At 48.5% G+C, this 26,143-nt stretch overlaps 1 protein-coding gene across 3 annotated transcripts in view; it reads right to left on the bottom strand.

Moving 5' to 3' along the window:
- ALS2CL (ALS2 C-terminal like) overlaps positions 1-26,143 on the bottom strand; it is a 64,332-nt gene that overhangs the window by 9,879 nt on the left and 28,310 nt on the right. For 2 of the 3 annotated variants that reach the window (XM_030549841.1, XM_030549843.1), the window contains exons 4-18: positions 25,846-25,911; positions 23,356-23,521; positions 22,156-22,284; positions 20,732-20,851; positions 19,586-19,662; positions 17,018-17,087; positions 16,319-16,515; positions 13,880-13,945; positions 11,904-12,002; positions 8,629-8,787; positions 6,582-6,693; positions 4,863-4,940; positions 3,305-3,432; positions 1,522-1,695; positions 499-592 (exon numbers count right to left, since the gene is read on the bottom strand). In XM_030549841.1, coding sequence (XP_030405701.1) covers positions 499-592; positions 1,522-1,695; positions 3,305-3,432; positions 4,863-4,940; positions 6,582-6,693; positions 8,629-8,787; positions 11,904-12,002; positions 13,880-13,945; positions 16,319-16,515; positions 17,018-17,087; positions 19,586-19,662; positions 20,732-20,851; positions 22,156-22,284; positions 23,356-23,521; positions 25,846-25,911 — 1,735 coding nt within the window. The remainder of the gene's footprint in view (positions 1-498; positions 593-1,521; positions 1,696-3,304; positions 3,433-4,862; positions 4,941-6,581; positions 6,694-8,628; positions 8,788-11,903; positions 12,003-13,879; positions 13,946-16,318; positions 16,516-17,017; positions 17,088-19,585; positions 19,663-20,731; positions 20,852-22,155; positions 22,285-23,355; positions 23,522-25,845; positions 25,912-26,143) is intronic. The other variant, XM_030549842.1, reaches the window with a different exon arrangement.

The raw sequence follows: 26,143 nt of genomic DNA, 5'->3' as shown, positions 1-26,143 counted from the left end.
GGATTGGTTAGAGTTCCTGCTTTTCCCAGTCGCTGGAGAAAAGAGTGGTTGTTTCAGGGGGAGCTACATAAGAAGGGGTCTCTAGGTACTACTTCAGGCATGGCCGAGTTATGTCTTCACACTCGGCTCTCAGGTTGCAGGGACTCAGCAGCCAGCAAGCTGAATTTTACTTGAAGGGGAGGAAAAACAACCGAGTGATCATAAGCCTCTGGAACGTGTCTGCACCTGACAGCAGCCACAGGAGCGAATTGTCACCTCGTCCTTCCTGTCCCACCCCCACCCCCACCCCAGCTCTTCTGTTTAGGACCCTCACTTATGTTACACTAGCTCCGTCCCAGCTCAGTGTAGATCCAGTGGCACTTCGCCTGCATGGACAGTTTGCAGGACTGCAGCCCTAATATGTTCTACAGGACAGGGACCATGTTCCTTTTGAGTGCTGGGCTCCTCACATTTCTGGGTGCTCCAGAGCCTCGGCACACAGTGCATTTTGAGGGGTACCTTTTGTAAATAACACTGGAGCGACTCCAGCTCCCGATGCTGAACTAGTTCTTCAAGGACATCTTCTATCTTCCCGGAGACATCCTCTGGCCCCCTGCGAGGGAGAAAACAAGTACAAGGGTGATGACGGAGTTGTTGTTCACCCCTTGCGCTCTGTGTAATCATGGTGTTACCCTTCCGAGTCGGTAGCCCTTGGCACAGTATGAACAGATTCACAAGGCAGAGGAGAGTCAACTCCCACCCTTTGTGTTCATGGTCTCTCTCAATGACTCTCCCCCCAGATAACTCCATGTAAACAAAGTAATTTTTCCACCTTTCCCACCCCCTCTGAAGCATAGTCTAATTGCTAAGCCATTCTTAGGGGGCTTAAAGCAGGCATTGAGGCACCAGGATCCCTCCCAATACCATATCCTGCAGGCTGTAAGACAAGCTTGACCAGCTGAATCTCTCGAATTCTCTCCCCTGAGAAGCACCGTTGTGTTTGGTGAACACCGGCATTGGACAGTATAAGCTGCACAGTCATCATGAGCAAGTGTCAGGTTCTAGCCTGCCGGAACACACCTGCCCCAGAGAGGCAACACCACACCCAGACAGGCTTGCAGGAGCGACTGAATAACCCAAGGTCAAGACTTGAACCCCAAAATTGAATGCACTAGCCCAGGGGTTGGCAACCTTTCAGAAGTGCTGTGCCAAGTCTTCATTTTTTCACTCTAAAGAATGTTTTGAGTGCCAGTCATACATTCTAACGGTTTTAGAAGCTCTCTTTCTATAAGTCTATAATATAACGAAACTATTGTTGTATGTAAAGTAAATAAGGTTTTTTTAAAAAATGTTTAAGCAGCTTCAATTTAAAATTAAATTAAAACGCAGAGCCCCCTGGGCCAGTGGCCAGGACCCAGGCACTGAGTGCCACTGAAAATCAGCTCGCGTGCCACCTTTGGCATGCGTGCCATACATTGCCTACCCCTGCACTAGCCCATTGCACCACCACGCCCCTCTGCACTGGCACAAGCCCGTTGTCACCTTTGGCAGAAGAGGTACTCCTGAGACTTGCGCAACTCCTTGCTTGTCTGTATATGGAACCCGGTGAAGGACTCCTCCATTTCTTCTTTGCAGCCAGAGTGGAGGAAATCCAGGAACTGGTCATAGATACCCTGCCACCTCTTCTCCACCGGGAACTCATCAAGACCCAGCTGACTGCACAACAAAAATGAAGTTATTCCTCGCTTCCATCCCCACACCTACATTGCCACCGACCACCCCTTCTAATCATCTCATGAACGTGTTTTCTCCCGCCCCAGCCACCAGCACAAACACCACCGGGGCAGAGAAATTTAGGAGCATCCTAGAGGAAGTAACAAGGAGCAAAGTTCAGCAGAGGTCAACTTAGAATTATTCTGCTGGCAATGAGGTGCATTTGGCCAGGGGGTCCCAAAGCCTGGGACATGGACTATTGGTGGTCTAGTGCAGACTAGGCATGTGTTGTGCACTCTCCTTGCTCACAGCTGCTTCTGCAGAAATAGAGGCTCTTCACTTAAGAGCCTCAGGAAGCAGCTGGTAGCAGAGCCAGGCCAGCTACCTCTGCTAGTAGCTGCTGCTACACAAGCAGAGGAAAGAGGACTGGCTCACGTGGCGTGGAGGCACCAGCCAGAAATGGAGAGGAAGCATCCTGGGGAGAAGGAAATGGTGTAGCTGGGCTGCATGTCCAGGAATTCATCTCAGGGGAAGGTTGGCGAAATTCCAACTGCTGCCGTAATTCATGGGTTATATCAAGAGAAGTCAGCTTGGGAACCGTGTGGCTGAGACTGATTCAGAATTTCTCTGCTGCAATGTGCATCACCCAGCTGCCTCGGCCACTCCCAGTTGGGATGCAATGGCTACATATGGGTCTCCCCGGTGGAGAGGGAGGTTGTGGGCATCTTACACCCCTCTCCAGAGGGCTCTGCTGCTGGGGGCCTTGCAACAGGCTCTGTGCTGTAGGAATCCAGCCATTGGGTTCAAGTCAGAATTACTTTCGCCTGCTTTCATGTTGTCACCTGTGAGAACGCGACTGCTGCATAGGAAAATAGAGCTCTGACCACCCAGAAAGATATTTCAGCCTACCCACAGTGCTTCCTAATTCGAGCTAGCCATGCCCTGCTAAGCAATTCATGTGCTGTCGGTCTGTCCTTGGATCACTGTCCCTTCTAACTCCTTACCACATCTGGCAGTACACTGCAAGCCTGAGCATCAAGAATATTGGACCCCTCCCTCTTTTTTTTGTGAATCATAGACATGCAGCAGGGGGAGGGGAGGAAGGGATCCTCAAGACCTCACCTACTCCAAGACCAAGTATACCTAGGCCATCTCTGCCAGGTGTTTAGCATGTTCTTAAAAACCTTCAGTGACAGAGATTCCACAGCCTCCCTAGGCAACCTGCTCCAATGCTTAACAATCCTTCTGGGTAGCAAGCTTTTCCTAATGGGATGTACGACTAGAAACTGTGCCTCCAAAAAACCCTCACGACTTTGAGGAAAGGATGCTCTTGTGCTTAAGGCACTGGATTGGACTCAAGAAGGGATCAAATCCTGGCTCTTCCTCAGGTGCCGTAGGTGGCTTAGGAAAGTCAATTCATCTGCGCATCAGAGCCTCATCAGTAAAGTAGGGGAGGGTTCTCTTTCTCCTTTGGCCACCCTCGCTTATTTAGACTCCGCTCTCCAGGGTAGGGGCTGTCTTATTTAGATGTACAGAGCCTAGCGCAGTGGGGAATCAGTCAGTGCTAATGGAATACAAATCACAGCCCACGGAGTTATTTACGGCCACTCACACTTTGGTTATCGAGGCATCTTGCTGGTCACCGGAAGTGTTCAAGATTCCTTGCGTCTGAAGCCCTTGGCTTGATTTGTTACTAAAGGTGCCCTCCAGAGTGAAGCCATTGGAAAAGGTCAGCTTTCCCTGAAACAAAAAAATAAAGGGGTTATTTTATCAAACTCCCACTTGTCAGGAGGTTGGATAAGGTTCCAACCCCCCTCTCGTGAAGCCCACAAGCAGGAACGATCTCTAAAAGGAAGTCTAAGGTGGTTATTTCCACTAGAAGGGTTTTACACTGAAAGCACTCCCGATGCCAGAGAACGTCACAAAGACGGGAGATCCCAGGAGCCAAGACACAGAAGTCCATTGTGACGACACTGCCCCTACTTATAGGGCTCTGGATGTGGAAATCCAGCTAGAAATGCAAAGTACAGGTCCAATACAGCAAGTAGGACTAGGTGTTAGTCATTGCTTCTGTGCCCTGAAGTTCCTGGCCTAAACCTAGAGAGATGGCTCAATCACCAAGATACAGTGAATATACAACCTGGAAGTGTAATTCTTGTTTAGTTTCTCCCCTGTTCCTTAAGGCACCAGTGGGCTTGGCATCATTGGCGCAGTGGGGTGAGCACAGGAAAATGCGTACATGTGCGCCTGGAAAGCTTGCAAGAATGGATCCCTTTTGAGTGCTTTTTACTACCCAGGTAAGCCCTGTTCTGAGACACAAGGTCTCTGGATTCTGCAGCACTCTGGGATGGCAGATGGGAAGTTCTGGATTCAAGCTAGGAGGTTTAATGAGCTAAGAAACTAAGTAATTCAGTAGAGCCAGCCCTTCTTAGGATGTGAACCAGGGATCAAGGCCTGCTGGATCCCAAGCATGGACCTTTTCAAACCCAAGATTAATTTCAGTGGTACTTGTGCCTTAGGAAAACTCAACCCTAGTACTCTAGCTGTAAAACGTGGCAGACCCATCAACCTCTTGTGGACTAGCCACTAGAAGGACATAAAGATCCATGCTTAGCATGCGTTATTGAGCACCACTATGCGGATTGTTAAGTCACTATATTAAAATCCTGATGATACTACCCTCCCATTCCTTGTTTGACCTGGCACTGACTTTTATAACAAGCTGGAGGATTCTGGAGAAGCGCATTAGCTGTATATTTGTTCATGCTCAATAGTGAAATGCTTTAACGTGTTGATTTAAATGGTCACCTTCACATTTCAAAAGTGAAGCCATTGAAACAAATGGGGCGGCTCACACCTCTGAGCTATTGTTGCAGGCTAGTGCAGACTCTGGTACCAAAGCATTGTGTTTGCACTGTTCCAGTTTGTGAGGTTCTCTAAGCCACCAGCAAGGCTAGGGACTTAAAAAACAAAGGTTGCATCTGATTCTGCAGCTGTAGAACCACAGAAAACATGAGGCTGTGCTAACCCTTTGTTGTAAAATTTCTAGTGTGATAAAAGGAGCTGTAACTAATAGGAAAAAAAAGGTATGAACTTTGATGGACAGGAGTGCCAGCTGTTCTGAAAGTTAGCAGTAACACAGCAGGGTTGAGCATAGGCAAGCAGCTCACCTTTCCAACAAATGTCAGATCTCTTGTGAAGTTGCCTTCATAAACGGAGTCATCTTCTAAGAGGAGAATCCCGGAACCCTAAGGATCGAAGAACAGACATCGAGTGCAGAGTGGGGAATGAGACAGGTTGGCTTCTGTTAAGTTATTGCATTTTGTTCAACACATGGGCACACCGACACATACCATTTGTGGAGCGCAGTGTGTATGGCAAGTTATAGTGGGGAGGGAGATCATGTATTAACATAAGTCTAACAGGCACTAGGTGGGAAAGGAGTTTTCTTGCAAGGAAGTGGGTGTAAGAAGGGTGCTTCATACAGGAATCCTGGTTACAGACTGATTTCCTATCCCGAGCATCTGACTGAAGTGGCCAGTGATGCAATAGAAACCAAGGAATTACCACACAGATCAAGCCAGTAGTCCTAGTTCCGGATTCCTTCTCTGACCGTGGCCAGTAATGTAACAAGCATGACTCCACTACATATCCCCTTACCCATTAAAGACTGGTGTCAGCATCGACAAAATCCAAAGGTTACAGTGGTGCATGCTTTAGAGGAAGCAGCAAGAAACTCTGGAGTGACCAAACTTCGAATACTGTGCCCACGGGGAAGTTGCTTCCTGACTCCTGTCACTGTTTGTTTAGGCCCTGAAACCGAAAGGATGGACGGACGTGCACACGAGATCATTTTTAGAGCTGGTTGGGAATCTGCCAGCAGAATGATTTCCCCATCGAAAATGCTCTGTTTGCAAAATTAAATATTTCTGAGGGAAAAAGTGAGGTGACAGCCGCCCATTTAAGAGGGTCTTGTCAATTTCACTTTCAAGCATCTTCCAGGTTTGGCAGCCAGGTAGCGTGACCAGACATCCCAATAAAATCAGGACTGTCCCGATATTTAGGGGTTTGTCCAGCTTCCCGACTGATATTTCGCTCCGCCGGCAGCAGTCTGCTTTTTTTTTTTTGCGCTCCGCCGGTGAACCCCCCCTATGTGTCCTGATATTTGCTCCCTCTCATCTGATCACCTTACAGCCAGGAACAAATTCCCTTTCAGTTCTCAGGAAAAAGGGTCATGTTTTTGGACTTTGTCCTGATTCAGGATAAAATTGCTGTGTTAAGAGATTTGTGTTTTCTGCCCCTCCAGTCATTTGCTAGTGAAACTGGTTTCTCATTATCCATACAAATGGACAGTCCTTTTATTAATATTACTAAATGCTTGGCCTCTATGGACAACCTTGTGGCAACAACTTCCACATGTTAATTGTTACTTTGCCTGCACCCTGAAGAGTTTACAGGTCAGTTTGTTACAAGCCTGTACAGCACTTAGAATAATGGGGCCCAGTTTCATGGTAGGGTCTCCTAAGGAGTGCTGTAATACAGATATGTAGGTTTCCTTTCAATTTCTCTTGTTCTAGTATCACCAGCAGGTAGTGATGCTCCTTATGTACCAGTTCAGATGTGAGTGCACTTTAGGGAGGTGGTGAAAAACGCAAAGCCTGGGGATGCAGGTGGTTATGAGGTAGTCCATCACATGAAGTGTTCTGGGCTTCCCCTCAAGTTAAGTGATGATCTTGTGGTAAGAAACCAGTGCTTAAGTCCTACTGCTTCCTACACATCTGAAAGATTCTTACTTTAATAAGAGAGTGTTCTCATCTTTTTCTCATCCCCTGGATAAGGGATTCCGTAGTCTATGGACTAAAGTATCCACAGGAAAGTTATTTACTCACCACCATTTTATCCACATGAAATGTTCTTTGGTAGCACACGCCTGACTGGGTCACCACAATGCCTTGTCCATGCCTGTGGTCATCTTGCCATATCCCAATGTACCTCTCCCCTCTGGAACACAAGACAAGAGGCCCTCATACACCACCATTGGAGAACTTTGCACAAGACCATTGAGAACTAAGACAATGAGCCAGCTTCACACCAGGTGAAAGAAGATGCTTGCTTACACCTGGTGTGAGTTTGATCCTTATACTGTGGACAGCTTCTGAAAGACGTCAGGGATTGTTTGAACATCCACTTCATTTAAAAGCGTGAATTAGAGACATATTTAGTAAGTTGGGAAAGGCAGACTGGATGGCTCTGGTGACTCGCTATCCAGAGTGGTGCCACCGGTCAGGTCTCTATCTCATGTGTGTCAGACCCTTCCCCCCCACCTTTTGATGTTAGCCCAGATGTCACCCATCAGTGTAGCTGCACAGGTGAAAGACTCTCTACAGTATATACAATGGAAGCCACTATTTACTCTCCTGATGCTTTCCCCTGTTTCAAAACTCTACTTGACAGCAGAAAAGCAAGGCTAAAATTCCAGCATAGATAAAGCCTGAACGTCCACTAGGGCATACATTTCCTGCGATGCAGCCAATGGGGTTGGCTCTCCTCCAGGCTTCCCCCTAGCTGTCACATGGTTCTGTGCAGACTGGGGCAAAAGGAAGGGTTATTTATGGGTTAAAGGCATTGGTAAGGATTTTGATATCCCCTCCTGGTTAACCACACCCAGCCCAGAGACAAGGTAGAATCTTCTAGAGAGCTCTGGTACCCAGGGAGGATGATCTGCTCTGAATGAGGCAACTCTAAGTCTTACATCTTGGTAGGAAGACAGCAGGGACCAACCTTAACCTGAAGGAAGTATTGACTGGACTATGATCATGGCCTACTCAACACTCCCACCCCACGAACACCAAAAGACTAGATCCTAGTGTCCCCTTTGTAAGTGGAGCCAGAGAACACCAGCTTACAAGCCCATGGTTGACTGAGGGACAGGACATAGTCCAGCAAGCTAGAGCTGTCCACACACGGCAAGTCCTCCCATCTTGGCGGCATGCTAAAGATTTCCTACACAAACCCTTATCAGCAGGTCAGTTCATTGTGCAGGAAGCCTTTGGAAAGCCAGGGAGATCTTTTGTTGATCAAAGCTTAAAGCTCAATCCACATACTGTTGATTTAACAATGCCACTTTTCAATGTTCGTTGACCCTACATCAGTAACCTACTTAACCATCCAGCCACAAACACAGATATACATTTCAATTTTCCAGAAAAGTGTCATGCATGCAAGGAGCCCCCACTTTCTACAGCCATCCTGCACACAACTTGCAGAACATTAGTCGTCCCGACATCATTGCAACTCAGACACTGCTATTGCTGCAAGGGATTTGGCTGCAAGGGGCACTCATGGTTCTAAACTGGATATTCTCACATCATTACATTGTTCCAAGGCAGTCATATGGGTCAGCACATCCACATCCATATCAGGTCATTTCAGGTGTTACCGCTAGAGGCTAAACTTTGATGGAACCCTTTATCTGTTGGAAAGTGCAGTTCCATCAAAATCTAGTCACCTTGCAAACTTGAGTCAATTTTCATTTTGGAGAACAACTAGAATGGAGTTCCAACCACCTCTATGTCCCACTTCAGGATTTTGAAATGAAGGATTTCAATTATTTGCTTTGAAAAAAATTGGTTTGGAAAATTTTAGTTTTCAAAAGAAATAAGGTTGAAAGCAAAATGATGCGTTTCAATCGACCCAAAATTAGGGTTTCTAAAATGTTTCTTACATGGAGAATTTCGAAGAGTTGGGGGTTTGTTCTAAACTGGAATAAAACCCAATTTAAAATCCTTTGTGAAACAGAATTTCCAACCCTCAGCACAGCTCAAACTTTGCATAAACTTTGCCCATCTCAAGTTCACGTTGAATATGCTTCAGACTAAGGAATGCTGAAAACCCAAGTGTTGTGAACATTTCCTCAGTTCCCTTCTATAGCATTACCTGTCCTTGTCATCCCAGACTCCATATCCATTCTTCTTGTCATTATCCCATTGCCCTGTGTACTTAAATGGCTGCTCCGCTGAAGGGTTTTCCAGGATGCCAAATCCTTGACGCAGATTATCGTTAAAGTACCCTTTGTAAACCATCTCATTTCCATACCTAGAGAGAGAATGGACAGCATCATCATCTTTAAGATCAGAAGGCACTACCTATTTCTCTTGCTGTTGCCCTTGCTTAGTGCTAGAGGACTTCAGTTTCCTGGCAGCAGAGTAACAGCGGTGCAGGCTTTCCTAACAGCATGCGTCAAGCCTGCCCTATGAGGCACCACTTACAGCAACAAGAGTAGATGGGCCTAGACAACCGGAACCCCAAATCTAAACCTTGAATTTGGATGCTCCTCTAAGGGGGGTAGTTCAGTCCTTAACCTCTCAATGGAGACTGCCAACAAGGGTACCAGAGTGTGTTATATCAACACCTGTTCGCTAGGAACTGGGATTGAAACCCACTTGGTTTCACTCAGGTTCGCAGCCAACTAGGCAGATGGCAACTGCTGGGTCACTCCCATCCTCAGCTGGATTGGAGATAGTATAGAGCCTCTTATGTTTTGTTTCTAAACCCAACAGCCACCCAGGCTTCAGAGAACATAGGCTGGGGAATAAGCCAGCCCCTAGTCCTAATTCTTATATATGCCAATGCATCTCCCTCTGCCTCTAGAAAGGAAACAATGAGGAGAGTTACAGGGCTACTCTGAAGGTTAGATGATGTTATGCTCTGAACATGAGATACACTATGCAAGTAGTATAGCTGAGTTCCCCTTATATGGCCTATTTGTAATCTAAAATCGATTAACCTTTGAATGTAGTTAGAGAACTGTTGCTATGTGTCTCAATCCAGTCAACAATGCAGGTATATTCTGCAGAACATTATGAACCTAGACATTAAAAGCCAGCATTAAAAGAGCCTACCATAGTATTTGCCACTTTTGCTCACTCCATCAACTACCCTTTCCCCAGAAGGGGCAAGTACTTGCTGCTTCAAATGCTGGCAAACCCAGAATGCATTTGGCCAACTGAGCAGTGTTCGACATGGAGACGCTCCTTGTGGATTCCTGGGAACGTCTTTCATTCTAAAGAATGATTTGATAGCCCAATTCAGCCTGCGTAACTAGACGTCATCACAGGAAACCCAGCAGAGTCACACAGTAGGTCCGATTCCCACTCCAGAGACCTAAGTTGTATTCTCGACTGCCACCAATCTGAGAGGGTCAGAGCAAGGTTGGCTAGAGCTGAGATGGCAGAGGCATTGGTGGGTATTTAAAAAATTAACTATATCAGGATCACAATAGCCAAGTTTGTATTACAGAAGCACCAACAGATCTACAGCAAGGATCAGGGTTCCACTGTGCAAGGTGCTATACAAACAAGAGAAGATGGCCCCTGTCCCCATCAGTCAACCTGGGCTGGAAGTTAGAGGTTATGTACAACCACAATCCAGTTGAGAAGGCCTGTTTTGGAGTCCTGTGTTTGCTGAACAAGGATGACGGGGCATTACGATGCAAAATATGGGTGTTTCCCTTACATAGATCCTTTTAGTCTGGAGTCCACCCAGCTCCCCTATAGTTCAGGGACAGCAAACCCTGTAGTGGAGCAGGAAAAGGGCAGCACGAACCTAATACCTCTCAATGGGAAACAATTATAGGAAACCCAGTCAGAACTGATGTTACCCTCTATTCCAGTGTTTCACTTGACAAGACTCCAGGTCCAGGAGTCCTCCCAGAAACCAGATCCAAGAGCCCACTGCTACGCCAACCACCCTGTTTGCTTCAGCGGTCTGGGAGAACAATTACAGCCCTGCCTTCCGAAGGTGAAGGTGCACATTTAGCCCACACAGCACGCCAGGCAAAAAAGACAGGAGAAAACTGTGTGTGTCATTAAGATCATCAAGGAGTGATGCTCTCAGTGACGCACACACAGCACGCACAGGCTAAACAGAGGACAAGACACCAAGATTGTTCTAGAAAGTAGCTGACAGACCCCAAAACGCTAGTCCTACCATGGTACAGAGAACCTGCAGTGTCCCATGGCTGCTGCTACCTATGTTAAGGCCCACAGGCCGGGAAACCGGACCAGGGCCCTGCGATATTCCCAGGTCAGGGGTGGGCAAACTTTTTGGTCGGAGGGCCACATTTGGGTTCCAAAACTGTATGGAGGGCTGGGTAGGGAAGGCTGGGGGGGGGGGCACAAACAGCCTGGTCCCCCACCCCCATCTGGCTCCTCCCATTTCCTGCCCTCTGACTGCCCTCCTCAGAACCCCTGACCCATTCAACCCACCCTGCTCCTTGTCCCCTAACTGACCCCCTGGGACCACACCTCCTATCTAAGCCCCCTGCTCCCTGTGCCCTAACAGCCCCCTCACAGGACCCCTGCCTCCATCCAAGCCCTCCTGCTCCCTGTCCCCTGACTGCCCTGACCCCCTATCCACACCCCTTCCCCCAGCCAGGCCCCTGGGACCCCACCCCCTATCCAACCCCCTCTGCTTCTTGTCTCCTACCTGCCCCCTCCCAGGATGCTCTGCCCCAACTGGCGCCCCGGGAACCACCCCTTATTGAACCTCACCCCACACACCAAGCCCTCTTCCAAATGCCTCCCTGTGAATGCTGGTGGAGGACTCGGGAGGAGCAGGGGCAAGCATGCAGCCGGAGAGAAGTAGCGGTTTCCCCTTCAAAGCGCCGCTTCTCTCAGGACGACACCAGGCAGCCGCACAGCCGGCCAGACAGAAGCGGTGGTTCTGCCGGGGGTCTTCCTGAGTCTTCCAGCCATGTTCCCACCACCCGCACCGCCTGCCTGCTCCCTGGAGGCTGCAGGTGAGCATCCCTCCCTGCTCTCCTGCCCAGTGGGCCCCCACGGTATGTGGTGAAAGGGGGACAGCCGGGGGTGGGAGGGCTAGGGGCTAGCCTCCCCGGCTGAGAGCTCAGGGGCCAGACAGGACAGTCCCATGGGCTGCAGTTTGCCCATGTCTGTCCTAGACATAAGATTTTAGACCTGTGAATGAATGAATGAATCAATCAATCAATCAGCCACTCCACCCTGCCCCTCCAACCCCATGCTGCTGCAGAACAAGGCAGTGTGGAGCCAGGCCTCGGGGCAGCAGGAACAGCAGATTCCTTTCGTGGCCTGCCCTGTAGTATGCTCTTCCGTGACTGAGGGGTGAGCAGCCACCCGCCAAGCAGCCAGGAATGTGTGCTCCCTGGAGGCCGTGCTCTGAGCACTACTTACTCACAGATTCCATAGCCTCGCATTTTGCCTTCACACCAGTGGCATTTGTAGCAGTCATACTTGTCTTCGGAGAGGAGTGGGATAAGGCAGATTCCAAACCTAGAGCGCAGACAGAAGACTTCAGCATAAGGGTGGTGCGAGAGGGGGAAGAACAGCTACAGCAGAAGAATTTCCATAGAATCTCAGGGTTGGAAGAGACCTCAGGAGGTCATCTAGTCTGACCCCCTGCTCAAAGCAGGACAATCCCCAACTATTTTTTTGTTGTTGCCCCAGATCCCTAAATGGCTCCTTCAAGGACTGAACTCTCAACCCTGGGTTTAGCAGGCCAATGCTCAAACCACTGAGCTATCCCTCCCCCTCTTTTTTTAAAGAGGTGTCACTCCACTACCATCTATACCAGGGGAGGGCAAACTACGGTCTGTGGGACAGATCCAGCCCATCAGAGCTTTCAATCCAGCCTGCAGGATTGCCAGTCCCATGGTGCAGCAGGGCTAAGGCAGGTTCCCTGCCTGCCCTGTCCCCTTGCCACACCCAGAAGCGGCCGGCACCTTGTCCCTGCAGCCCCTGGGGGAGAAGGGGCAGAGGGCTTCATACGCTGCCCTCGCCTTCAGGCAGCGCCTCCTGCAGCTCCCATTGGCCAGGAACAGAGAACTGTGGCCAAGGGGAACTTCGAGGGAGGTACCTACAGGCAAGGGTAGTATGCAGATGAGCCACCTGCCCCACCCCACCGCCCAGGAGCCACTGCCCGACATGCTGGTCACTTCTGGGAGCCTGCCTTAGCCCCACTGCATGCTGCTGCCACCCCGGAGCCGCTCGAGGTAAGCAGCGCCAAGCTGGAGCCCGCTCCCAGACCCCCTTCTGTACCCCAATCCCCTAAGCCCCCTCCTGTACTCTGCAGCCCTCCTGCTCCCCAAGCCCTTGCCCTGAGACCCTTCCTGCACACCACACACCCCTTCCCGCACCTCACCCCCCTGCCCCAGCCCTACATTCATGGCCCTGCATACAATTTCCCCACGCAGATGGGGCCCTCGGGCCAAAAAGTTTGCCCACCCTGGATCTACACACACAGGGTCAAATCCATCTCTCTAGGTTTCAGTGGATTAACCCCAGGGATGAACTTGGCCCAGATCATCTCCCATTACTCCACTTCATAGGTGAGAGGGGAAAAGTGATTGACGCCCGCCCCCAGCTGTAACTATTTGAGCAATAACAACATGTGTTATCCTGTCTATGAGGCAACACATTCCATGTGGGTGCTCTGACAGCTGGGGCTCCAACCCAAGACTGTCTGCGCTAAGTATGAATCACTATTGCTTGGCTCAAACAGGAGCTCCCATTAGCTGGCAGCTGTAGTAGACTCTTATTCTCCTAATAAGAAATTGGAGAGGGTCCAGAGAAGAGCAAAAAGAATGATGAAAGGTCTTGAGAACATGACCTATGAAGGAAGGCTGAAGGAATTGGGTTTGTTTAGTTTGAAAAAGAGAAGACTGAGAGGGGACATGATAGCAGTTTTCAGGTATCTAAAAGGGTGTCATCAGGAGGAGGGAGAAAACTTGTTCACCTTAGCCTCCAATGATAGAACAAGAAGCAATGGGCTTAAACTGCAGCAAGGGAGATTTAGGTTGGACATTAGGAAAAAGTTCCTAACTGTCAGGGTAGTTAAACACTGGAATAGATTCCACAACTTCCCTAGGCAATCTCCATCTCTGGAGATATTTAAGAGTAGGTTAGATAAATGTCTATTAGGGATGGTCTAGACAGTATTTGGTCCTGCCATGAGGGCAGGGGACTGGACTCAATGACCTCTTGAGGTCCCTTCCAGTCCTAGAGTTTATGAGTCTAACACGCCACGTTTCTCTAGAGAGACTGGGCGAGAAAACTCATGCTTTAGAGTTCCACTTCCGCTGACCCTTTAACAGCCAGTCCCCCTGCACTTGTGTTTATAAGCAAGGGAAGCCAGCTTTATAAAAGCTTACCCATGTTCCAAGCCCTCTTTGAAATCCCCAACATGGTTCCGGCCATCAGGCCACTTCAGTGTCCCCCTGCAATTCAAAGCAAGTATAATAAGAAGCAGATCAAGAACAGCTGCAGTTTCTCGAAGTATGCTAGAGCATTAAGAGTTTTTAATAGCCATGCTTCTAGCAGAGTCCACTCCTCAACTAAGGTCAGGAAGTCCTCCACCCCGGCCCCATAGTATAATTGCACGGAGAGAGTGTCCTAGACCCAAGAGGTGATTGATTGTGCTCATGGGCATGGATAACGATACCAGGTATGTCTACACTGCACAAAAAAAAAACATGTTCTTAACTCTGGTTAGCAGCGGAGGTCGACCGCAGGCTCCCCTATAGACTAACGAGCTGCTAACCCAAGTTAAAAGCAGAGTTGCCGTGTCTTCACTGCTATTTTAACCCAAGTTAAGAGCACCCTTTTTTGTGTGTGCCCAGTGAATACATACGCCAAGTCTGTGCAATCTGGAGCAGAGTTAAGGAATTAATGGGGGATTTATATTAATTGAGGCATTTTGCATAGCCATTAGTTCATTCGGCTTTGGCAATTCATATAGTTCTAGTCCAAGCAGAGACAGACAGGTCATGGAGATGGTCAAATAAAATGAAGTGATTGTGTCTTCTGACTGGTGCGAATCTGACCCTCAGAATGAGGTAGTTGTGACAAAGCTGGTATTCTGTTATTTCAACTTTTTGTTCCCAAGGTAGAACTAGCACTGGGTAGAAAAGAAAGGTTTTGACAACGTATTTATAAAGATAGATTTTTTTTTCCAGAAACTTGTCCACACTAATTGGATCAAAAACCACCTAACATTGCAAAATATTGGAAAAAAGGTTTTTTGCAAAATCTTGCGCATCAAAATGTGAACAAATAAAAAATGGGTTTCAACCAGCTCCAAGTACTGGCCATGGAGCCAGATTCACTCCAGGACTCCCAGGAGGGCACATTCCCCTTACAAGTAGTTCACAAGACTTCAGTATCTGGCCAACATACCCAACCCACAAAGCATATGCAAAGCCCTTTGAGATTTTTCTGCCCTACAAATTAACTGCCCACAGTAGATTATTACTGGACCAGGACTAGGACCTAGGAGAGCTGGGTTCTATTCCTGGTTCTGCTACTAGCCTGTAGATTGACCTTGGACAATTCACTGCACTGCCTCGTGCCTCAGTTTTCCCATGTGTAAAATGGGGGTAATGGTACTGACCTCCGTTGTAAAGTGCTTTGAGGCCTTACAGCTCCGAGGGTCCCAGTCATGAATCAGGATGCCCAGAATGCTAGGTGTTATACAAACAAAGACAGCCCCTGCCCCAAAGAGCTGACAATCCAAGTATAAAAACCAACACATGAAGACAGACAGGGATTCTGGGTTCCAGCCCCTTGCTAGGTGGGAGGGTCCTAGAGCCTGAATTCCATCCCAAGCCTGAATCCCTACACTGCAATTAAACAGCCCCTTGCCTGAGTCAGCTGGCATGGGTCAGCCACGGGTTTTCAAACTCCAATGTAAACATACCCTCAGTGTCTGTGCCAGAGTGACTCCTGGGTAACACCAGGATAATACTTCCCTTCCTCCCACCTGTGTCTCATCTGGCTAGACGAAAAGCACACTGGGGAAGGACAGTGTTTTACCGTGTGTAAGTAGCACACTACCATCCTGATCTCATTTAGAAGTTGTGGGTGCTACTAACACAAATCTCCCATTTGGTGCAATCCAAGGGAAAACCATTTGCTCTTCCAAAAGCGACTCATGAACCCAGGGATAAGTTCTCTATCAGGGATGATTCAGTAATACCCAGGTGGCCGTTTTACCAATGAATCTCCCAGCACCTCACTTAGTCCACCCCATTCTACGATCATTGGCAATATAGTCCCCGTTTTCTGGTGCAAGTTTCACGGCTTCTGTCATTGTGCAGTCAGACAAGGGAATCTATGAATTGTTAGATGTGTAGACACAAAACTAGGGCAGTGTTTGGGGCTCGTAACAAAAAGGGCTTGTGAGTGGAGAGGACATCAATTCTACTGACTCACTCAGCCAGGGCGGGCCAGGTCCAGTCAGCATGTATAATATTTTCTTGTTACCCAGAGGACTTGTTTGCTGATGGAGTTCAGGTCTGGCGAGCATTCAGGGCTCTGTCAGACACGTGTCTTTATAACCATGTGATGCTTTCAACAGCCCTTAGCCACATCCCTAGCTTAGTACCCGGCAGTTTACAGCACAAGCCAGTACTACTAGTAGTATCTAGTGAAGAGGCCCAAGATGGGTCACACACCAGGACTGACTCTGGCAAAGCCAGACGAAGGGAGGCGGCTATATTGCCTCCCTGGTCCCAGCCAGCCTCACTCCCTGAGAATGATAGGTGGCCTCAAAGTTTACACACAGAATTGGAAACACAAGCTGAGGTTCTTACTTGCCATGTGGTTTCCCCCAGTACCATTCACCTTCGTACGCGGCGTTCTTGAATCTACCCTCTGCTCGGAAGACGTACTTGAAGCAGCGATGGAAAGGAGGCTCGCTTCCCTCTCCGGCCTCGCCCCACAAGGGGAAATCTCTCTTCCCATTCAGTGCCTGGCGCACGGCTTGATTCAGCTTCCATTGCCAGACTGCCTGGGGGCACAAAGGGACCAGAAGATTCAGGCAGGAGGTGGGAATGGGAGAAGAACAAATGGCTCCTGACAAGTTAAGTTCCAGGGAAACAGGCAGGCGGCCACCAGCAGGGTCCAATATTACTCATTTATCTACCCACCATCATGTAATCATGTTGGATCACTGCTCCCACACTAGGAAATTCCTGCCATTTACTCATCTGGGAGCTCAGGTTTCAAGCCGAAGGCCTTTTAGCACAACATCCAATAACCACAGTGGAGCATCCCAATCTGGATTTAGGCAGATACATGGCCACCTAATACTTCTAATCAAGGCAAGGACTGGACATCCCAAGAATCAGCCTACGAACAAAAGGTGGCACTGGTGTGTTTTGCATCAAAACATAAGTGCAGTTTTTAGCATTTAAAGCTTTTATGTCGTCTTCTCCTTATTCCAACAGCCAGGACAGCCCTGGTAATTGCACACAATGAATCTACAGAACACTGCTGTCACTTCAACTCACCTTCATTTGTAGCTCTTTGGCAGAGAGGAAGAACACTTCTTCTGGTGTGACAATATGGAGTGCATGCCTGCTAAGTGGAAAGGCAATATTAGGGAGGTGGGGAAAAGCGAGAGCTCTCTCTACAGGCAGTCCAGAGCAAGACTTTACTGCCCTTTTTTGACTACTTTGTACTCAACTTCTGGTTTATGTGCCTAAAAACTCATGGTTCAGGGCATCAGCCACCCACCCACAGGGGTCAGGAAGGGATTTCTCTCTTCCTCTCCCCAGTGTATTCTGGGAGGTTTATCTCCTTCCTCTGAAGGATCAGGGATGGCCACAGCTGGAGATGAGACACTGGGCAGGGTGGGTCAGGGCTCTGGGGTGGCACTGAGCATTCTTTCTCCAGTGCTTGGCTGGCTGGTTCTTGCTCATATCCTCAGGGAGTAATTGAACACCATGCTTGGGGTGGGAAGGAACGGTCCTCCAGGTCAGATTGGCAATGATCTTGGCAGGGTTTTTTGTCCCTCTTTGCAGCGTGTGAGTGCAAATCACTTGGCAGGATTATCTGAGCATATCAATCAACTCCGCTATTGCAGGGGGCCTTGGGCACTGGTGCACCATGGTCCCTCCTATTCTCTGCCGGTGGCAGATGACAATCCAGTCTGCTGTGACCTATGATACTTGGGTTGTTGCGTTTGGTGAGGAGATGCTGGGCATGTTAGTGGCCTGTGACAGACAGGAGGTCAGAGGATGATCTGATAGACCCTTCTGGCCTTCAGCTCTATGAATATATTTCAGAGACTGACCCATCAGCCAAGTAATTGCCACTTGGATTCAAAGATTTTTAACACCAGAAGGGATCATTATGACCATCTAGTCTGACCTCCTGAATCACACAGGCCAGAGAGCTCCAGTTGCTTACCCCTGGATTGAACCCAACAACTTAGGTTTGGCTCAAAAACATCTTCCAAAAAAAGCCACCAGTCTTGGTCCAAAGACATCAAGAGATGGAGAATCCATCACTTCCCTTGGTAGCGTGTTCCATGGGTTAAATCACCCTCATGGTTAGAAGTTTGTTCCTTGTCTTTAATGTAAATTTGTCGGGTTTCTGTTTCCACCCATAAGTTCCTACTATACCTCTCTCCACTACTTTGAAGAGCCCTTTAATGCCTGGTATTTTCCCCCCAGGACAGTACTTACACCCTATATCCGAGTTTTGTCTTTTGAGAAACTAACTAGATAGTGACCGATTTAAAGAGTTCAAAGACAGTTTGAGAATCATCAGTAATAAAATATCAGTAAAGCCAGCAGTACACATCTGAACTTCCTGAGAAGGGTCTAAGATAGGATCATGAATAGCCCATAGTCAACTCCTGCTCACGCAGCCACCAGTTGGGTGACCAGACATCCCGATTTTAGGGGACTTGTCCTGTGTCCCGACCTTACATCGGTCAGGATGCCCTTTGTCCTGATATTGGGGACCGTCCGGACCGCAGCCATGGCACCACCACTTGCCACTGCTGGGGCAGCTCCCGGCACCCGCCCGCCAGCAGAATTGCTGCGTGCTGCAGGGGTGGGGCTTGCAGGTGTCAGGAGCAGGCAGAGAGCCCTCCACCCACCCACCCCACGACCCTAGGAGCCAAAGGGACCAACCTGCCAGATGCTTCCCAGGATAAGAGCCGCCCCAGGTAAGCACCACCAGGACTCCCCACCTTGCCCCCTGGCATGTCCCTCTGGCTCTTTGGGTGGGGGTGAGGGGGTTCTGTGTGTTGCCAGCGCCTGCAAGCTCCACTCCATGTCTCCAGCAGCTCCCATTGGTGCTTTTCCTGGACAATGGGAGCCACAGACCTCACGCTTGTGGTGGGTGCAGCACGTGGAGAGTCTGGCGACTCCCCTTGCTGCTCTCACCCTAGGAGCCAGGGACCTCTCAGGAGGGCTGGTGAGTGGAGCCAGGGAAGGGGGCAGGGTGTGATGGAGTGAGTGTCTGGGAGGTATGTGGCGGGTGCTGGGAAGTTAGGGTGTGGAGGGCGCTGGGCAGTGGGGGAGGTTTGTGTGTGTCAGGGCACTGGGCAGTGCGGGTCTGTGTGGGGCATTGTGTAGTTGTGGTGGTGGGGCTGTGGGGAAGGGCACTGGGAGGGAGGGGAAATCTTTGTGTAGTGGGAAAATAGCGAGTGGGGGGTTCCATGTGGGGTGCTGGGCAGCTGTGGTGGGGCTGTGGGCAGGGGGGTGCTGGGCAGGGTGTATGCATACAGCACTGTGCATTTGTGGTGGAAGGCTCCTAGGGGTCTCTGGGCATTTTGGATCCAGGGGGTGCTGGGCAGGGGAGCTGTGTGGCGCAGCATGGGCCCACCCTCAACAGGAAGAGGCACGCTGGTAGCACAGGGCCAGATGGACCAATGTGCTCTGGCTCTGGTCGGGGCACCTGTGTCGGTCTCTTCCCCTGCCTCCACTCTCCCAATATGTCCTGATATGTCACTCTTGCGATCTGGTCACCCTACCACCAGTAAGGGGAAGGAGACTGATCCCAAAGTGAATGATTTGAAATATGTGGGGTTGAACCTGTTTTCAAAGCGAAAGTATTTCACTTACTTCTCCGGGTCTGGCTTTTCACTGCCGGATCCATCGACCCACACAAGCTTCAGATCAAAACTCTGGCAGTTGTTCCCCTAAAGAAGCAGACAGAAAGATGAGCAGTTTGAGAAGAGCAGATATTACATACCCAGATATTAGCATTGGTCAGGTGATCCAGGGGACAGATTTTTGCATGCAGAGCTGGATGACATTTTTTGGCTGAATTTGGGGAGGGCGGGGGGAGAAGCAAGGCAGATTTGGTAACTCCAAAACTTTGAGAATGTGTGTCAGTGTCACCAAATTATTTGTGTCAAAACAAAAGATTCCAAAAGTCTAAATATTTTGTTGTGATACCTTCTAAACCAAAATGTTTTGATTTCCCAGTTTTAAAATGGACCGTTTTGACATTTCCTTCACATTAAGAACTCAGAATCCCTTAAATTGCTCAAAATTCAAACAAAATGTTTCACTCAGCCCAATATTTTTTCCATTCCAGAATTGCCAGCAACCCAAAATAACTGTTATTCACACAGCTCTAGTAGCATTTGACAGCAGTGCATGCATCCCGTGCAGCCCATCCCAATACGATTCCAAGCTGAGCCCACATTGCTCCCTGCACTGATGTGGGGTAGGGGTGGCAGCAAGGGACGCAGAGAAAGGAAATGCCTTTGAAAGGTGCAGTAGTTCTGGCTACAACTCTGTTCCATGCTTTATTACTTAAAATTTTTCAAACCCTTCTTCCTATCCAGAGTCTATTCGGTCCTGCAAGCATGTAACCACGTGCGTAAATATTGGCAGACTAAGGCTTTAGCCTAATTGCTTCAGTTCAAGGACCTCTCAATCTCATAGGAAAAAAAAAAAAAAAAAAAAAAAAAAAAGCTAAGTACACTTCCAACCATGGACATTAAGTAGCATGGATTTGTTACGATGGCACAAGTGTACTAGGAAAGAAAGTTATGCTAGGCCTCTTCTCCCTCCCTACCCAGCTTTCTTCTCTTAATCTCCATTGAAAGTCAAACACATACATGGATCTGAGCGGGAGCATTTCAAGCTACAGCCAGACTCCACTATGGTATTTGAACCAAAGTGGTGTCACTTTCAGCAGGACTGAACCTTTCACAATGACGATGTTAGCTCTTTATCCTTCTCCCAGGACCGACTCACCTGAATCAGCACTAGGATGTCATCAAAGAGCAGAACCCGACTGGTTCGGCCCACGCTGGCGAAGATCGGAAGGTTTTTGCTGTCTTCCAGCAGCCTGCGCTCAGGAACACAGAGCCACTCCTGCCAAGGGAACCAAAGAAGTATGTGATGGAGAAAGAGCTCATGGACTCCCAAAGAGAAGCACCTGTAGGAATGGGTACAGTGCATCTCACTCTCATCACCTCAGGAGAGACTAGCTGACTGCCAATGTTAGAGAGCTATAGGGGCAGAAGAAGCCAAACAGAAGAGTTTCCTCAAACTAGAGCTTCAACCATGCAAGGTTTCCAGTGGTGGAGAATCCTGGGAAGCCTCCAAGGCCGCACCCTGGAAGCAGGAGACCTAGATAAGTCTTCATTGAGTCTACGTCTGTTTTCGTCCCCAAGAACATTTGGGTTCCATATGCTTGAATGGGGCCTGGTTCAAGTAAGCTTATAGTCACGTCTGAACCAGTCAGTCACACAACCCTAAAGACGACTGGAATGTAGGAGTAATACTAAACTTTGCCTCCCCAGGAAGAGAGGGGTGGAAGGAAGCAGATAATGTAGGAAGCCTACTGAACTCTTGCCTACTTTTGGAACAAAAAACTGAAGACACTGCAGTTGAGGTGTTTGGATAAATGTTCTCTCACTTCTGGTGGGGACAAGTACTTGCTGGAAGTGCCATGGAAGAGGAGTTACAGCCAGAGCCGGATGCTGCTCCCAGGTAAAGGAACATGAGACAGACCCCTACAAGCCCCAGAGTGGGGGACCAGGATGGTTGGTCACCCTAGGTAGAGGATTAGGGAGGCAATATATATTTTGTAGGCTTCAAGACACCACCAGGAGCTTGGCCACTATTACTTGCACCTTAAGGAGAAAAGATGCTAAAGGAATAGCAGGCAGCAGGGCCCCTGCTCAGACGTTACAGTGCCACCCCCAGATAGGCAGAACACAGGCCTCCTAGGGCGGGAGGCAGTGGGGATTTGTACAGACTGAAAAGGCAGTGTTTGGGGATCTGATCGAGGCAGTTGTGTGGTGGTCTGAGGCAGGAATGAGGGTTTTGTAGCATTTGAGGGGGGCTTAGAAATTTGGCTAGTCAATTAAGACACACTGACCCCTGAATATTTTAGGGGCCACCATTCTTTGGTGAAGGGGATGTTGAACAGCCTCTGTGAATGAACCCATTATGGAACCTAACCTAAGAATACAAGACCTATGGCCTGCTGTATGGCTCTCCAGAGCCACGGGGGAGGCGCTGGAATGGCCAGCCCTTTGGTAAAGTGGATCCATGAGGACCTGTCTAGTTCCCAGTACAATGCATGTTCTGGAATCTCTTGTCCTGGGCCATCAGCATGACCATGAAGGACCGCAGACCGGAGGGCCACTGAGGTGGTGTTTCTGACTCACCGTGAGTTTGTTTCCCAAGGACTTCCACAGGGCTTTGGTCAGGCAGGCTTCATCCAGGACTTGGCTAATGAAAGACTGCAGTTTGGCATATTGCTTGGCCACACTGGTGACGACTTCTTGGTCAGGGCACTGTCAACAGGAGAATGCGCTTTTAGGAATGTTTCAGTTAGACCTGTACCAGATCTCCATCTCTTCCTACATCACAGCTGTAGGAGAGACATGGCAGAGCTGAATTCACTGTGCTGGCCCTTAGTACTAGTGTGTGAACTGCTGATTTATTACAAGCTCTGATCTAGGAATTATTTTGGGGGAGTTCTCTGGCCTGTATTATACAGGTAGTCACAGACATCCCTTTTGATCCTGGCATCTGTCATTCTATTGTCTAATGCAGGGGTTCTCAAACTGGAGGTCAGGACCCGTCAGGGGGTTGCAAGGTTATTACATAGGGGGTCGCAAGCTGTCAACCTCCACCTCAAATTCCGCTTTGCCTCCAGCATTTATAATGGTGTTAAATATATAAAAAAGTGTTTTTAATTTATAAGGGGGGAGGGGGTCGCAGTCAGAGGCTTGCTATGTGAAAGGGGTCACCAGTAAAATAAGTTTGAGAGCTACTGGTTAATGGTTAGAGCATATTACAGCTTCAAGCCTCTGAGATCTATTCCTCTGCTTACTGGGTGAATCTGGGCCAGTTACTTCCCCTCTGTATACCTGGCTGTATTATGGGTGGCCTGCATTATGTTGCCACTTAAGATGGACAAATAGTGGATTTTTCTATATATGGGCAATTCCGAAACAAAACAAAAAGCTTCACATCAAGTCAAACCAAAGATGAAATTGAGATTTTTTTGGTGCATAGGAAAGTCAAATAACTTCAAGTCAGGTCAAAAAAGTGTTTCATTTGGACATTTCCAAAACACTGATTTTTTTGATTCAGGTTGACCAAGAGCGCATTTTTTGGTGAACAAACTATTTGCAACTAGAGCTGGCAGAAAGTTTTGGCAATGCCTAATGATTTTACAGAGAAGTGTTTTAGAGTCTTTAAATGAAGGAATCTGAACCAACACGGCCCCCTACCACCGCCTGCCTGTTGCACACATTTTCCTTACAGCATACGGTGGTTACAGTATCACAATACTCCAGAGCTCTGTGTATGGAATACCAAGACTGGTTGTCAAATACCAGTATGAACAGTCTAGTTACCTTGCCAATGGCCTCGCTGAGCCTGGTAAGGATGAGGGCATATTGCTGCACATGATCCCGGAGAGGTTTATGGAGTACTGTATAGAGGGCCACCGGAATGGATGTCTCAGATGTGAAGTCTGCAAGGAATTGCTTCAGTGCGGTCTTGTGTGTCTTCCAGAATTCACTGCAAGGTTTCCAGTCAACAAGACACAGTTCATTACTGGGCACGTGTCCCCACGCTTAGTAGCGTCTAACCTGCTTCTCTTAATGAGGCAGCTTTTCACAACTGCCCATCTGCTCAGCCAAACAAACATTCAGTCACAGCCATGCTACACAGCAACTTTGCTGACAGGACACAGGTGACTCCCAGGCAGCGATGTCAGTAACTATGGCCAATGCAGAAGTGTGGTCTAGTGGGGCAGTCACTGGACTGGGAGATCGTATACCAGAGCTCGATTCCACACCTGCCACTGGCCTGCTATGTGACCTTAGCAAAAAACCACTCACTCTTTTTGTGAAGTACACATAAAGGAGTAGGGTATTACAGTCACACTGCTGGACTGACACTAGACACAATACACTAGTGGACCGATTCAGATAAAAGACCCAAACTACTGTCTTGTCTGTTCAATATCCTTTTCCACAGGACTCGTTACGGTAAGGACCGGCAACAAACAGTGCAAGAAAAGCTACTGCAATGAAGTTCCTGGCCCAGTTTTACAGACCCAAATTTGGATGAAAACCGCAAAGTTTGAATATTTACCTTAAACATGTGAGGTTCCCCTACCACTAACGCACACAGCCCTCGCCCGCAACTCTGTCTTTCTATTAATATCATTATGTGCTGGCTACCAACCAAAGCTGTTCAGTGTTGAAATGCTGTCATTCGACTACAGATCTGTTACACGTAGTAACTCACTGAGTGAAACTGATCAGGAATTAAGGGAAGAGGGAAGTTACTTTTGCAGCATCTAGGCCAGTGGTTTTCAACCTTTTTCATTTGAGAACCCCTAAAAATTTCAAATGGTGGCGTGGAGCCCTTTGAAAATCTTAGGTTGAAAACCACTGATCTAGAAAGAGCAAGCTGACAGCACAGCCAGCAGCTCTGCTGTTCTCCTTGGCAAGTCTACAAAAATCTTTCAAATAGCAGAGAAAATGTTGTGTATAATATGTGCAAATTTCCAGGCCTTCCAGTTCTGACTGGAAATTAAATGCTTCTCTGAACACTTCTAACAGGACAAATCCTCCAGCAGCTCTGATTTTATCTGCTCTTTTCTGGAGCTATTTTACAATTCGGCAGTGGTTACTCGTGCCTAATTATGAGCAGGCTTTTGAATGTTCTATTCAAATGGCAGTTTGCATAGTCTGTCTCCATTACGCACCCGAGAAATTGCACAAGATGTGATTCCGTGGAGTTGAAATGGAGCTTCTGCCAGATACTGAGGTCGCTGACCTTTTCAATGCTTGCCTCTCTTTACCTCAGTGACTCTCTCCCCTCATTGTTTCCCAGCAAGATCTGCTGGAAGGGGCTGGGAAAGCAAATCACATGGAATCCCTCCTCACTTTGAGTTAAGGACCATCTCAGAATTCATCAAGATAGTGAGAGAGAGCAGCAGCGGCTCTGGTTCTAGGAGACTACCTAACCTGAAATCGGTGTTCTGCTCAGATTGCTTCAATCCCAAAGCTATGAAGCCGTGCCAGTGCATTTCTGCATGGGTGGGTCCTGGGGGGGACAAGGTTCCAGGATGACTTGTACAGCCTGCACTACAACGCATGCTACTGCAGATTCACTGCCATTAGTACTCGAGCTAGGTCAGGCCTGTTTACACATGCTGCCATCACACCTCATGACTTCAGTGTAGACATACCTTAAAAAGTAGCTGCACTCTTTGGTTTACATGCTGCGACACACAAAGCAGCACATTCTGGTCCTGTTTTGCTCACCTTCCTGCCAAGGATCTTAAACACTCAGTTCAGTCACTATTAGAGCTGAGCAAATCACCGATTTTTTGGTTCACCGGCAGTTCCAAGAGGGGGTTGGGTTCAAATCCAAAAAAGCAGAGACATTTCAGAAGTTCAACCCAACAGACACCCCTGCTTGATTTAAAGAAGTGGTTTGACCCAAAGCTTTTGTTTCCTGGCATTTTTAAAGGGCCAGATTCAAAGTCAGAGAAGGAGGTGGTGGTACCTCCCCATATAACTTTTAGCCTAGTGGTTAGGGTGTAACCTGGCATCATGGCCTCCACTGAAGCTGGAAGCAGCCTGCATTGTAGGTCTGCAACCCAGCCATGAAGTAGAGATTACTCAGTGCCGTCTCGTTACCACGCTGGCTGGATTACTAGAGTGATGAGGCACTTTCTGGCCAGCATATCACTGTAGCAGGGCCAGCTCCCATAAGCCAGCAGACTCTAGGAGCTGCTTGAAGCCTGACTCCTTTAGCTTTCCATCATGCAGACAGGGTTATTCCCTCAGGCTGAACAGGACACTGGAGGGTCTGAAGCCACTAACCTTTTATTCTTTGCCGCCTGGTCAAAGCCCTGGACTACAACGCAGTTTGCAAAGGTGACAAAGTATCTGCAGGTAAAGAGAAAGAGAGGCTGAGTTTAGGTCAAGTGGTAGCTACCAGAGGCACTGGGAGACTCTTGTGGCTCGTTTGAAAGCCTATCATGTCTGTTACCTTTTTTGCCCAGGGTGTCAGAGATGGAGACTAAGCCCATAGACTATTTCTGCCATGCATGTTCCCTACAGAATGCTCTCCAATGCCTTGTATAACTTCACTTGGGAGATTATCAATAGGGAACAGTCT

The sequence above is a fragment of the Gopherus evgoodei genome, chromosome 2 (genome assembly GCF_007399415.2).
Source record: "Gopherus evgoodei ecotype Sinaloan lineage chromosome 2, rGopEvg1_v1.p, whole genome shotgun sequence".
Taxonomy (NCBI): Eukaryota; Metazoa; Chordata; order Testudines; family Testudinidae; genus Gopherus; species Gopherus evgoodei.
The sequence above is the reverse complement of the archived record's forward strand: the minus strand, read 5'-3'. Positions and strand labels throughout refer to the sequence as shown.